General features: G+C 43.4%; 1 protein-coding gene across 2 annotated transcripts in view; it reads left to right on the forward strand.

Moving 5' to 3' along the window:
• The window catches only part of Cul4b (cullin 4B), a 102,471-nt gene that overhangs the window by 63,552 nt on the left and 27,476 nt on the right, over positions 1-11,443 (forward strand). Inside the window, exons 3-5 of one of the 2 annotated variants that reach the window (XM_050132110.1) lie at positions 4,363-4,536; positions 5,262-5,801; positions 7,763-7,878. In XM_050132110.1, the coding sequence (XP_049988067.1) occupies positions 4,363-4,536; positions 5,262-5,801; positions 7,763-7,878 (830 nt within the window). Of the gene's footprint in view, positions 1-3,866; positions 4,537-5,261; positions 5,802-7,762; positions 7,879-11,443 lie in introns of those variants that run through there. The other variant, XM_050132109.1, reaches the window with a different exon arrangement.

Raw genomic sequence — 11,443 nt, forward strand, 5'->3', positions numbered from 1 at the left:
CTTCCTTGATGCTCTCAACCCCCTTTCATTCTTGCCTGGTCAGCTCCAATGCTTTCAGCTGAATTTCTTTCTCAGAAGGTGATGCTCAGTTTTGCCTCTTTTCTCCACTTCATCCCATCTCCATTTCTGCCTCAGGCAGAGCCAGGAGTCTCTGGCACAATTCCTGTCATGACTGCCTCACCCACTAGGCCAACGGAGAAGAGTTTGAGAGCAAGGGTTGTTTCTGTGTACTCTGTGACCAGACTCAAATGGACTCTCAGGCGAGCTTTGTTTACTCAGCATTTACCTGGATTTTGCCGGGAGGAGGAGGAGGAGCTGATTTCTCCCTCTGTCTGGTTGAAGGTTTAGCCAGGGAATGAACTGATTGTCCAGAACAAAATAGCACTCTTGGCTGATAGACTTACTTCTTGCTATCTTCCTTCTTCATAAGGATGGGAACTGCATGCAAGCTTGGTGTTCACATTAGTTACTTTCTCATTGCTGTGACAACGCATACAGCACACACAGCAGCTTAAGGAAGGAAGGGTTTGTTCTGGTTCGGACTGAGTCCATCAGGGCAGAACGTTTCTCTTGTGCTACTAGGGATCAAACCTAGTGCTTCATACATGCTATGCAAGTGCTCTACCAGACCAAGATTTAAAAAACAACAGAGAGAGCCCCAAACTTCCCCCAGGTGATTCTATTGTGAAATCAGAGGGAACAGCTGATTTAAATTTAAACTGGCCTTGCTTGTGAGACAAAAACCCTGAACCCATTATAAGAGCAAACATTAAAGCAGGGGGTGGGGAATGGTGGTAATCATTGATGAAGTGAGCAGAAGTATAAATGGGGCCGAGCAGCTCCATGGTGAGTGAGTGCTTGGCATCACCATAGGGAGAATTAATCTGTGACTGGTCTAGCTCCCTCCATCAATTCCTCAGGGAGAATGAATGGCCTAGTTGTTTCAGTTTATAAATCTGCCTTTCCAGCGGTCCACAGACGGGACTGATGAAGTCTCTGAGTTGAGAGGCTAAAGGTTCAAATGTTTTCAGTGCTCCGTCTCTGGTTTTATTGTTTGCATGCATTACATTTATCATCTAAAGGGTTTTACCTAAATAGTGGATCATGATCCTTCTTCATTATCTGTCCTTTTTATTTTTATAGTTCTTATTTTGTTTTTGGACAAGGTATCACAAAGCCCAAGCTGACTTGAAATTTGCTGTATTGCTGAGGTTGGCTTTGGACTCGTGATTCTTCAGCCTCTGGTTCCCAAATGCTGGAATTACAAGTGTTCACCTCTACTCCTGTGTCTCTTTATGTGTCTTGAGACAAAGGCCTATATAGCCTAGACTGGCCTCAATCACATGATTCTCCTGATGTACATATGCACATATCCTTTTTTTTTTTTTTCCGAGACAGGGTTTCTCTGCGGCTTTGGAGCCTGTCCTGGAACTAGCTCTGTAGACCAGGCTGGTCTCGAATTCACAGAGATCCGCCTGCCTCTGCCTCCCAAGTGTTGGGATTAAAAGTGTGCGCCACCATCGCCTGGCCACATATCTTTTTTTTAGGTAGAAATTTATATTTTAATGTTTATAAACAAAAACCATCAATTTGGTGATGCTTACTCTTCTACCCCACAGAACTTCATACTGTTGCCATACAAGCCCTTCAACTTTGCAGGATAATGAAGTGTGTACCACACTGGGTAACTCAGTAGCACAGCACCCAAATATTTGGCATAAGTCCTTAATTATAATCACTAGCATCCAGCTTGAGTCTTGAATTCTTAACTCTGAAACTGTGGGAGTACAAGATAAGACATCTATGCAAATCATCATAGTAAACCCCAAGCACAGTGTCTCACATATTCTTAAGGCTTGCTTCAGGGACATTCAGCGTCTCCTGAACAAGCAGTCTCTTATTTTCAAGGAAAATCCCATTCAGTGTGTAACCAAACTTCCACAAGTGTCTGACTGACAGCAAGTATGATTTGTCTGAGAGGGCTGTATATCCTTATTAAGATATGCTAAATGTGTAAGGTTATTATTAGGTTATAAGATGTGAAAAAAAGATAATTATTTGTCATTTAAGGAAAAAGGTTTTTTTTTTTCATAACACTCAGGGATATTTCTTGGAGAATTTCCACAAGTGTGTCATTCAACATAAGCTGCTTGGGAGCCTGAGGCAGGAGAATTGAAATACAGTCTGAGCTACCACATACGTTTAAGTCTGGCCTGAGAGACTTAGCCAGACCTTGTCCACAGTTGCTGGGGGTGGGGCTAGTGAGATTCCTCTCCTCCTAGGGTCCTGCTGGCAGTTAATGGTTGCTAGGGAAAGTGACAATTAGCAAGCACTGCCCTGTGCTGAAACACAGATTCTTTCCCCAAGTCACCTTGCAGGCCTGGTTTTCATCTTTCATGGGCCCCTTGGGGCCTGAATTCCATTAGAGCTTTTCAGCAGGCCCTCAGCCACAAAGGTGCTGGCCAGTTTTGTTTTTCATTGAAATATCTTTAGTTCAGCCTGGGCTTGAACTCAAAGCAATCCTCCTGCCTCAGCCTCTTTAGTGCTGGAAATACAAATGTGAGCTGTCATACTCAGTTTAAGATTGCAACTTTCTGGAGAATTTGCATAGTAAGGGCTTTTCAGGACACCGAGGCATGCGGCCTTCGGGTAAGAAAGGTGATTGACTTGCAGTGTTCATTCTTAATTACCACTCGAAGGTGTTCTTACTCTACCCAGTTCTCTCCATATGAAAGCCCTGCCTTGTTGCCCACCATTTCCTATATGATAGACCAAATGTTTGGTGTACCAGACATTTTTTTTTGCATAGGGTTTTAGGCTATATAACTCAAACTAGCAAGCCTCCTGCCTCTTCTTCCAAAACACTGGGATTACAAACATGTAGAACACAGCCATCCTGGGCACTTTTGAAATTTCATTTTCCATATTTCAACCTGACATCCTAGCTTCTAGTCTCATTGCTCTTTACATTAAACAAAAACCTTTCACAGCTGAAAACTACACTTCCTCTCTCCTCTTGCCAACTCCCATTTTGAGATCTAGCGTGAACATTGTGTTTATCTTGTCTTGACTATTCCACACGTGCTTTTCCCCACAGTAATTTCTAGCCCTTAAGAAAAACCCTATAATATTAGAGAAGTTTGAGGCTTTTTCCTTCCCTGGCTTTTCAAAGGTGGGTTTCTGGGGCGGCATAGAGCATGTGAACTGTTCCATACAAGCTGCTTACTTAAAACACAGAAACAATACACTGGCAACTATAGTTTTTTTTGAGTTTGTCTCTCCTGCTGAGAATACCCTAAGATTAACTTTTGTTGTCTGTGAGTCTGCCTGGCCTCACACTAGCTCTGTTTCAGCCTTGGCCTCCATCCAGAATGCTGGAAAGACAGGGATTTGTCAGTGCGCTGGCTAAGAATGCCCCCCAGATTAAGTGAGGTCCTAAGGACTTTCCAAATTTTCTAATCCCCAGACCCCTACCCCGATAAGTGGTATTTTTTTTTTTAATAAAAGCTGGTCTCTGACAGGTTTATTGCTGGCAATTTAACCAAATTAGGAGGTTTTTTGTTGTTGTTGTTGTTGTTGTTTTTTCGAGACATTGTTTCTCAGTAGTTATGGAGCCTGTCCAGGAATTTGCTCTGTAGACCAGGCTGGCCTCGAACTCACAGAGATAACGCCTGCCTCTGCCTCCCTAGTGCAGGAATTAAAGCCATACTGTCACCACCTGGCCGGAGGTTTTGCTTTTTTTTCTGCCAAAAATCACATGTAAAACTTTGTCTTATGAAACACACTGGTAAGGAAACAAGACTTTTGCCAATATGAGAGTTTGTAAGTGGAGGAAGTAAGTCTTAGCTTTGGGCTACAAATTACCGAGTTACTGACTGATGGGGTGGGAGGACGGACCCTGAAATTGTGCTGGGTGGGGCCGTTACTTGGCCTTAGAATGTACCCCTCCTCTCGCCAGCCATCTTAAAAATGCTCATGGCTTTACAGCTGGTGTCATTATAGAGACAATCAAAATGCGGGCCCTGTGGGGTGTTGTGTCAGAGACAAAACCCAGCCATGTGTTGCTCCACCGAGTTGGAAACTTTCCTCCTCGGTTTCTCCACTCTCTGAACACAGGGCTAGCCCTCTCTAGCGGAGGCAGACTTAGGCTTTCACGATCTCTCGGGTTCCTCCTGTGGCCCTGCGGCTCCTCCACAGTCCCATTTCTCTTTCAAAGTTTCCCAGCCGCTTACTTTTTCCTTCCCACCCTCTTCTTTTCCCAGCTAGTTCAGCCCGCCCCTAGCACGCACCACCTACTCTGCCTCACGGGAGCCTTCCCGCTTCTCCGCCCGTCCTCCCCACCTATCTCCCCGCCCTCCTCAGGTTCAGAAACCTCCAATCAAGAGGGCCGAAGGTGTCTCCAGGACCCGCCCCGTCCTCCCTATCCACCTCTTTTACCCCCAGTGCTCCCTCCCCCACCCCCCCCACCTCAAGTCCAGCGGACCCCAAGGCTTCTGGATCAGAGAGCTATGAAAAGTGTCTGCCCAGGCACTTCCGGTAAGGACGCTGTGGCGCGAAGCTCCCCGCGGGACCGTTAAGGAAGGGGTGACTGGTGGTGAGGGAACCCTGGTGAAGAGGGTGCTGGCAGGGAAGGGGTGCGGGAGCCGGAGCTCGAGCGAGCTGCCCGGAGCGAGCGAGCTCCGCGGGCTCTTCAGCCGCCTCGCGGCGAGCCGGCACCCCCGCCTCCCGGGCCACTCGGGTCCTCCTCTCCACCCCCCACTCGGCGAGGGTGACGCCGCCTCTCCACGGGTGCCGCGTGATCGGAAGTGGCGCCATCTTTAGCCTCTTGTGCTATTGACAATAACAAGCCTCGGCTCGCTCCCCCTCCCCCCTCCAGCCCGGCGTCTCCCCTCCCCGAGAGGGAGAAAAGGAGGAGGAGCTGCAAGCTTCACTGGCTCCCTGAGTCTCTCCAGCAGAAAGTGGGGGAGCGAGGCCGACAAGCAGGGGAGGGGGAGCGGCAGAGCCGTTTACCTGTCTGCCTCCTCCGCTTCCCTCCCCCGCCTCGTTCTCACTGCCGGTGGCAGCCTATCTGCCTTCCCAAGCCCTCCCATTCCCCGCGGTGTGCCCACCTCCACTTTTCCTTCTCGTCCTCTGTGTTTCTCCTCTCTTTCTTCCCTTCCCCCTTCAACATTTCCCCCTCTCCTCCACGCACGCAGGCACATAAACGTAGGTTTTTGATGCTCCTCTGCCTGTTGACCCCGCTATTTTCATGTTTCCAACAGGTTTTTCTTCCCCCAATCCCTCTGCTGCTTCTGCTGCTGCTCAGGAGGTCAGATCAGCCACTGATGGTAATACCAGCACCACTCCGCCCACCTCTGCCAAGAAGAGAAAGTTAAACAGCAGCAGCAGTAGCAGCAGTAACAGTAGTAACGAGAGAGAAGACTTTGATTCCACCACTTCCTCCACCCCTCCACAACCTAAAGATTCGGCGTCCCCTTCAACCTCGTCCTGCTGCTTCGGGGTTCCATTGGCCACTTCCAGCCACGTACCGATACAGAAGAAGCTGCGTTTTGAAGACACCCTGGAGTTTGTAGGGTTTGAAACGAAAATGGCAGAGGAAGCTTCCTCATCTTCCTCATCTTCGCCCACTGTTGCAACCTCACAGCAGCAGCAGCAGCAACTTAAAAATAAGAGTTTATTAATTTCTTCTGTGGCTTCAGTGCACCATGCAAACGGCCTGTCTAAATCATCTACCACGGTCTCTAGCTTTGCTAACAGCAAGCCTGGCTCAGCTAAGAAGTTAGTGATCAAGAACTTTAAAGGTAACCAAGGCCAAAATCCATAATCACTTGCTAAGAATTTGACACTTGAGCAGTCACGTGCGCTGTTGATGTTAATATATTAAACAGTATAGAGGTCGCCTAATGTTTTATGCATAACCAGCGAGTGGAAGGGAGGCCCTATTTTTGGTAGCGGGTTCCTTTTCTGGGGTGTTTGTGTCCTTGCTCTGAAGCACACACTTTAATGTTTCCGTGCAATGTTTTTAAGGTCTGTTTCAATCCATTATATCTTATCTGTTGTTCCTTAAAACACAGTATGGTGCGGATTTTACAGGTGAGAAACTTGTCTAAAGAGGAACATTTTAGGTGCATAGCGAGTCTTGGTACTACTGAGATTTTTATTTTTATAGGCCACATACTCCAGCCCCTAAAAATGCAGGTACAAGGTTGATAGTTTTATGTACGAATGAAATTTATAGTTAGGTTCTTAGTATAGAGAACCGTGTTTGTGAAACTCACTGTGGGAGGAGTATTTGGTGGAAAATCTTTGGGTTTTTTTTTTTCTGTATTTCTTCCTAAAGGTAAAGTCTGAGTGAAAACGGCTGTGTATACTCAGCAGCAGGGACTCAACCACGAAAGCTAGAAATAGTTAACTGCATCTTTCTTCACGAAAACGTGCGTTCCAAGGGTTGACCTGCAGCTATTAGGAAATTGGAGCGTGCTGTGTTTGAGATTACTGATTCGGAGTGTGGTGTAGGCACCAGTGAAAATATAAAGTCACCATTTAAAATGTATTTGAGCTAAGTTCTTATCTGTTGAATGTATCTGTTTTTCTGATACTTTTTTTCACCATCCTCAGCTAGCACATAATAGATGCTAGAATGTTTCTTAAAGCTGGGGAAGTAAATGAATGAACTTCGGTTTTACCAGAAGTGTCCTGTTCCTAAGTATTAGCACGGGGTGAAGTGCTTACTCTGTGTCTGTGCTGGAAACGTTGCTGTGGAAAAGAGCAATGTGCTATTTGTCTAGGGAAGGGGCTTATAGTATTGTCTGTTGTTAACCCTTTCTCTTCTTGTATTACCCTCTCTCCACCCTCAGGGTTACATTCTTTTTGATTTCCTTGTAGAGCTTTCTAAAGTGAATATGAGCTGTATCTACAAATTCATTCATTACTTCACTTAAAGATAAATGATTTAATAGGGAAGGATTTTTTCAAGAAATGAGCTGTGATCCTAATTGCATTTGCAAATTAATTTCAGAGTTTATTTTTCTTTCTCCTGAAGGCATTAATGCATTTGGAATCTTTAATTTGTTTCACCTATCGTTGGTGAATAAAGTTTAAAGTCTAGATTAAGGTTTCTTTTCAGTCTGAAAATACCTTATTGGTTCTGGAGCCATTTGGGTGCTGGTTTGTTTTTAAATTTTCATTCATTTCCCTCCTTTTCTGTGACTGCTGCATAATTAGGGAGTCAAACAGACCTAGATTGGAATCCCAGCTTTGCCACTGACTAGCTATGGTGGCCAAATAAGTTCGAGACTCAGTTTCTTAAGTTGTAAAATAGAGGTCTTAATATTCACTGTGGGCATTTTATTGGGAGAATTTCTAAGAAGTTTCTAAAACACTTTTCACATATTACATACTCAGTGTTTTAAATCTTCACTACAAGATTTATGTCAGCTTCAGTTTTACACATGCTAAAATAAGATCAGGACTGCTATTTTTATCTATCATTCTTGAATTTTTTTTGAAGCAATGCAGTCAATAGGAGAAAAAAAACCTTTACCTTCAGTTTTCATAGGTGAGTCAAAATGACTTAATAGTATTTTGGCATCTTAAATTTTGTTTATACTGAACTTTTAATATTGAGTTATAATAAATACTCAATATTACTTTAATATTGAGGTATAATAAAGGTCCTAAAATAGCAATGCTGTTTTATTTTATAGTTCTTTAGTTACCGTATCCTGAATATTTTTCTAATAATTTTTTGCATATTATTTAGATAAGCCTAAATTACCAGAAAACTATACAGATGAGACATGGCAGAAGCTGAAAGAAGCCGTGGAAGCTATTCAGAATAGTACTTCAATTAAGTATAATTTAGAAGAACTCTACCAGGTATGTATTAGTGTATAAAACCAGATTTGAATACTATCAGTCAAGATGGCAAGCATTTGTATTTTCCTGCTTTAAAGATTTGTGTGTGTATCCATGTGTCCGTGCTGAAGCATGCGTGTGCCTGTGAGTGCAGATGCCCTTGATGTCCAGAGGCTTAGGATGCCTCTAGAGCTGGAATTAAGTGGTTGTCAGCTGCCTGACAAGAGGGTGCTGGGAATCAAACTTGGGTCATGGAGGAGTGCTCTTACCTGCCGATCCATTCTCCATACCCGTGTGTTTTACCTTTCTGAACTATGTTCTGTAGTAGATTCTTTGGTTCATTACTAGTTAATTGCTACCTTCCATTTTATGGTCACAGCACGTAGCCTTACTTAAACTGGGGATACATAATTGGACACTTCTGATAAGAACTCAGTTAAATTTTGGGATAGTTGCAGTATGAGCTAAACTATAATGCTATAGCAGAGATCCTAGAAGTTTTTTCTGTGGGATGTCATTTCTGTTACGGCATTCTTTCATAGTTCTGTTACCCACCTTAGAACAGCCTCAAGACATGCAGCTCTTCACGTTCTCACATCCTTTGTTCTGACTTACTCTTTTTTTAAAAAAATACATTTATTCTGTCTGTATATGTGTATGGGTAAACCATGTGTGGAAGTCTTAGGACAACTTAGGGGATTCAGTTCTTTCCTTCCGCCCTGTGGGTCCCAGGGATAGTAAGTGCCTTTACCTACTGAGCCATCTTGCCACCCCTCACCTCCTTTAAAGAACTTAATTTAGGGCTGGAGAGATGGCTTCATTGTTAAGAGAAGTGGGCTGTGTTCTTCCAGAGGTCTTGAGTTTCCTGAGTTCATTTCCCAGCAACCATATGGTGGCTCACTACCATTCATAATAAGATCTGGTGCCCTCTTCTGGCCATTGGCATACATGCAGACAAAATACTGTATACGTAATAAAAAAAGAACTTAATTTAAAGAAAAATTGTGTGTATATGAGAGAGTGTAGTGTGTGGGGGTGTTAGTTCACATCTGCGTCTCATGTGGAAGTCAGAGGACAACTTGCAGAAATTAAACCCTTCTACCATGGATGTCCTAGGTATCAGACCCAGGTTGGCAGGTTTGGTGGTAAGCACCTTTACCTGATGAACCATCTCCTTGGCCCTACCTGATGCTTTTTTTTTTCCCCTCGAGACAAAACTTTTCTATATAGCTTTGACTGTCCTGGAACTCATTCTGTGGACTAGGCTGGCTTTGAACTCACAGAGATCTTTCTGCCTCTGCCTTTTGAGTGCTAGGATTAAACTTGTCTGATGCCACTGCCTGGGGCCTCATTCTTTCTTTATAATTATTATTATTGTTGTTGTTGTTTTTAAGACAGTTTCTCTTTTGCTTTGGAGTCTGCCCTGGAACTCAGTTTGTAGACCAGGTTGGCCTCGGACTCACAAGAGTTTCACCTGCCTCTGCCTCCCAAGTGCTGGGATTAAAGGCATGTGCCATTACCACCCAGTGTCTGTCTGTCTCTCTCTCTCTCTCTCTCTCTCTCTCTCTCTCTCTCTCTCTCTCTCTATTTTCGAGACAGGGTTTCTCTGTAGCTTTTGGTTCCTGTTCTGGAACTAGCTCTTGTAGACCAGGCTGGCCTCGAACTCACAGAGATCCGCCTGCCTCTGCCTCCCGAGTGCTGGGATTAAAGGCGTGCGCCACCACCGTCCGGCTCATTCTTTCTTAATGTAGCTTTTTGTACTTTGAGTTTTTTTCCATCTGTCAGTCTACTTCAGAAATGAGCAGCAACTATATATAGTCCAATACCTTAACTTGAGGTTATTTGCTTTTCCCAATTTTCCAAGAGTTTTCCTCACTGCAGTTTTGACACAACTAATTTAAGAAGCTCTTTTCCTTATATCATCAGCCATTTGTATTTAAAAATAACTTCTGTTTAGTAAACTTGTAAGAAATTAATGTTCAATATCTCAGCATTTGCATTTTTTGTGTTTTAGTTGTAGAGTGTGAATCTGTTGATGACAAACTCTGGCATAGGAGTTAGAGGCCACATTTGGATCTAATTTTCACTGTGACTGCCTTTCTAATCTTGGACAAAACAGTAAATAAACACCCTCAGCGTTACTTTCCTCCACTATAAAACAGGCAAGCTACTACCTGCCTTGTCTTTTTCTCTCGGTCGCTAATCTAATAATCAAATAAGATATTTGTAAAAGAAAACAACACGTTAATGAAACACTATGATAGACCAATAGAGCTGATGTTAGTTATAGTCACATATTTTACAAACCACAGTATACCTTTTTTTAAGTCTGCATTATGTTAAATTGAGATCGTTGGTTTCTGTTGCTGTGAAAATTAGTCAGTGTAAGCCCAACACAGCAGTCATCAGCAGGTAGAGATGCTGTATAAATGTCAGCTGGCGGGGACAGTAGGGTAAGTCCTCCTCATTTGGCTCTTTTGGCATAGTTTAGACATGCCTCCCGAACTGTAAAATAACAGAAGTAGAATTGAGAAATAGAGTGAGAAAGGTCTTAAAGAGTCTGTGGGGTCAACATACTGTGTATGGTAAAACCTACAAAGCACATCCATTTTCTAGTAGTTCATTTAAAGCATTATACTCTTAAATATATAAAATAATAGTTTTTATCACCACTGTAACAAAAAGGAGACAGAGTCTCAGAATTTAAATAACCCACCCAAAGTTACTTATTGGCTGAACAGGGAAAGTAGAACTAAGATGTTTTATTGTTAACTCCAATTGATTTTCCACTACTGTGCTGCTTCACTAATAACACCACAGCACCTTAAATACCCACTGTACAACAGTGTTCAAAACAGCTTTAGGGAAAAAACTATCGGAACAGCCACTGTGCTTCCATTTGTATATGTAGTCTTTATTTGGGTAAGCTGGTGCACAGCCAGTCATTGTAGCTATTAATGAGCCCTATTCACCTTAAATATTTTCCCTGAGTTTTTGATTTGACGATATCTTTGACATGTTGATTTTAATTCCTTGCGTGCTTAAAGAACATACCTAATTTTTTTGTATTTTTGTGCTGCAGCCAGCTGCATATCCAAGACTGGGGGTGGGGTATTGAGACACGGAAGCTTCTTTTCAGGTGAAAGAACAGCAACCTTTATTTTGCCCAGCAACCTTTTATACTTCTACTCCTGTGGAGACCCACGGGTCAGAAAGAACACAAACATCCTTGTCAATTACAGACCACTAGGAAGTTCCACCATCAGTCAGGGGGAGCAAGGGCAGCTGGATCACAACATTTTTGCTTTCTTTTTTTTTTAAAAAAAAAAGATTTGTTTACAGTGTTCTGTCTGCATGTATACCTGCAGGCCAGAAGAGGGCACCAGATCTCATTACAAATGGTTGTGAGCCACCATGTGGTTGCTGGGAATTGAACTCAGGACCTCTGGAAGAACAATCACTGCTCTTAACCTCTGAGCCATCTCTCCAGCCCCTATTTTTGCTTTCTTGTATTTAATTTTACTTGCTGTTGGATTTTTTTGTCCTGAAGTCACAAGTACATAGTAATAGTAGGACATGCCTGTAA

This window comes from Alexandromys fortis, unplaced genomic scaffold (genome assembly GCF_014885135.2).
Source record: "Alexandromys fortis isolate MF-2015 unplaced genomic scaffold, M_Fortis_MF-2015_v1.1 scaffold_391, whole genome shotgun sequence".
NCBI lineage: Eukaryota > Metazoa > Chordata > Mammalia > Rodentia > Cricetidae > Alexandromys > Alexandromys fortis.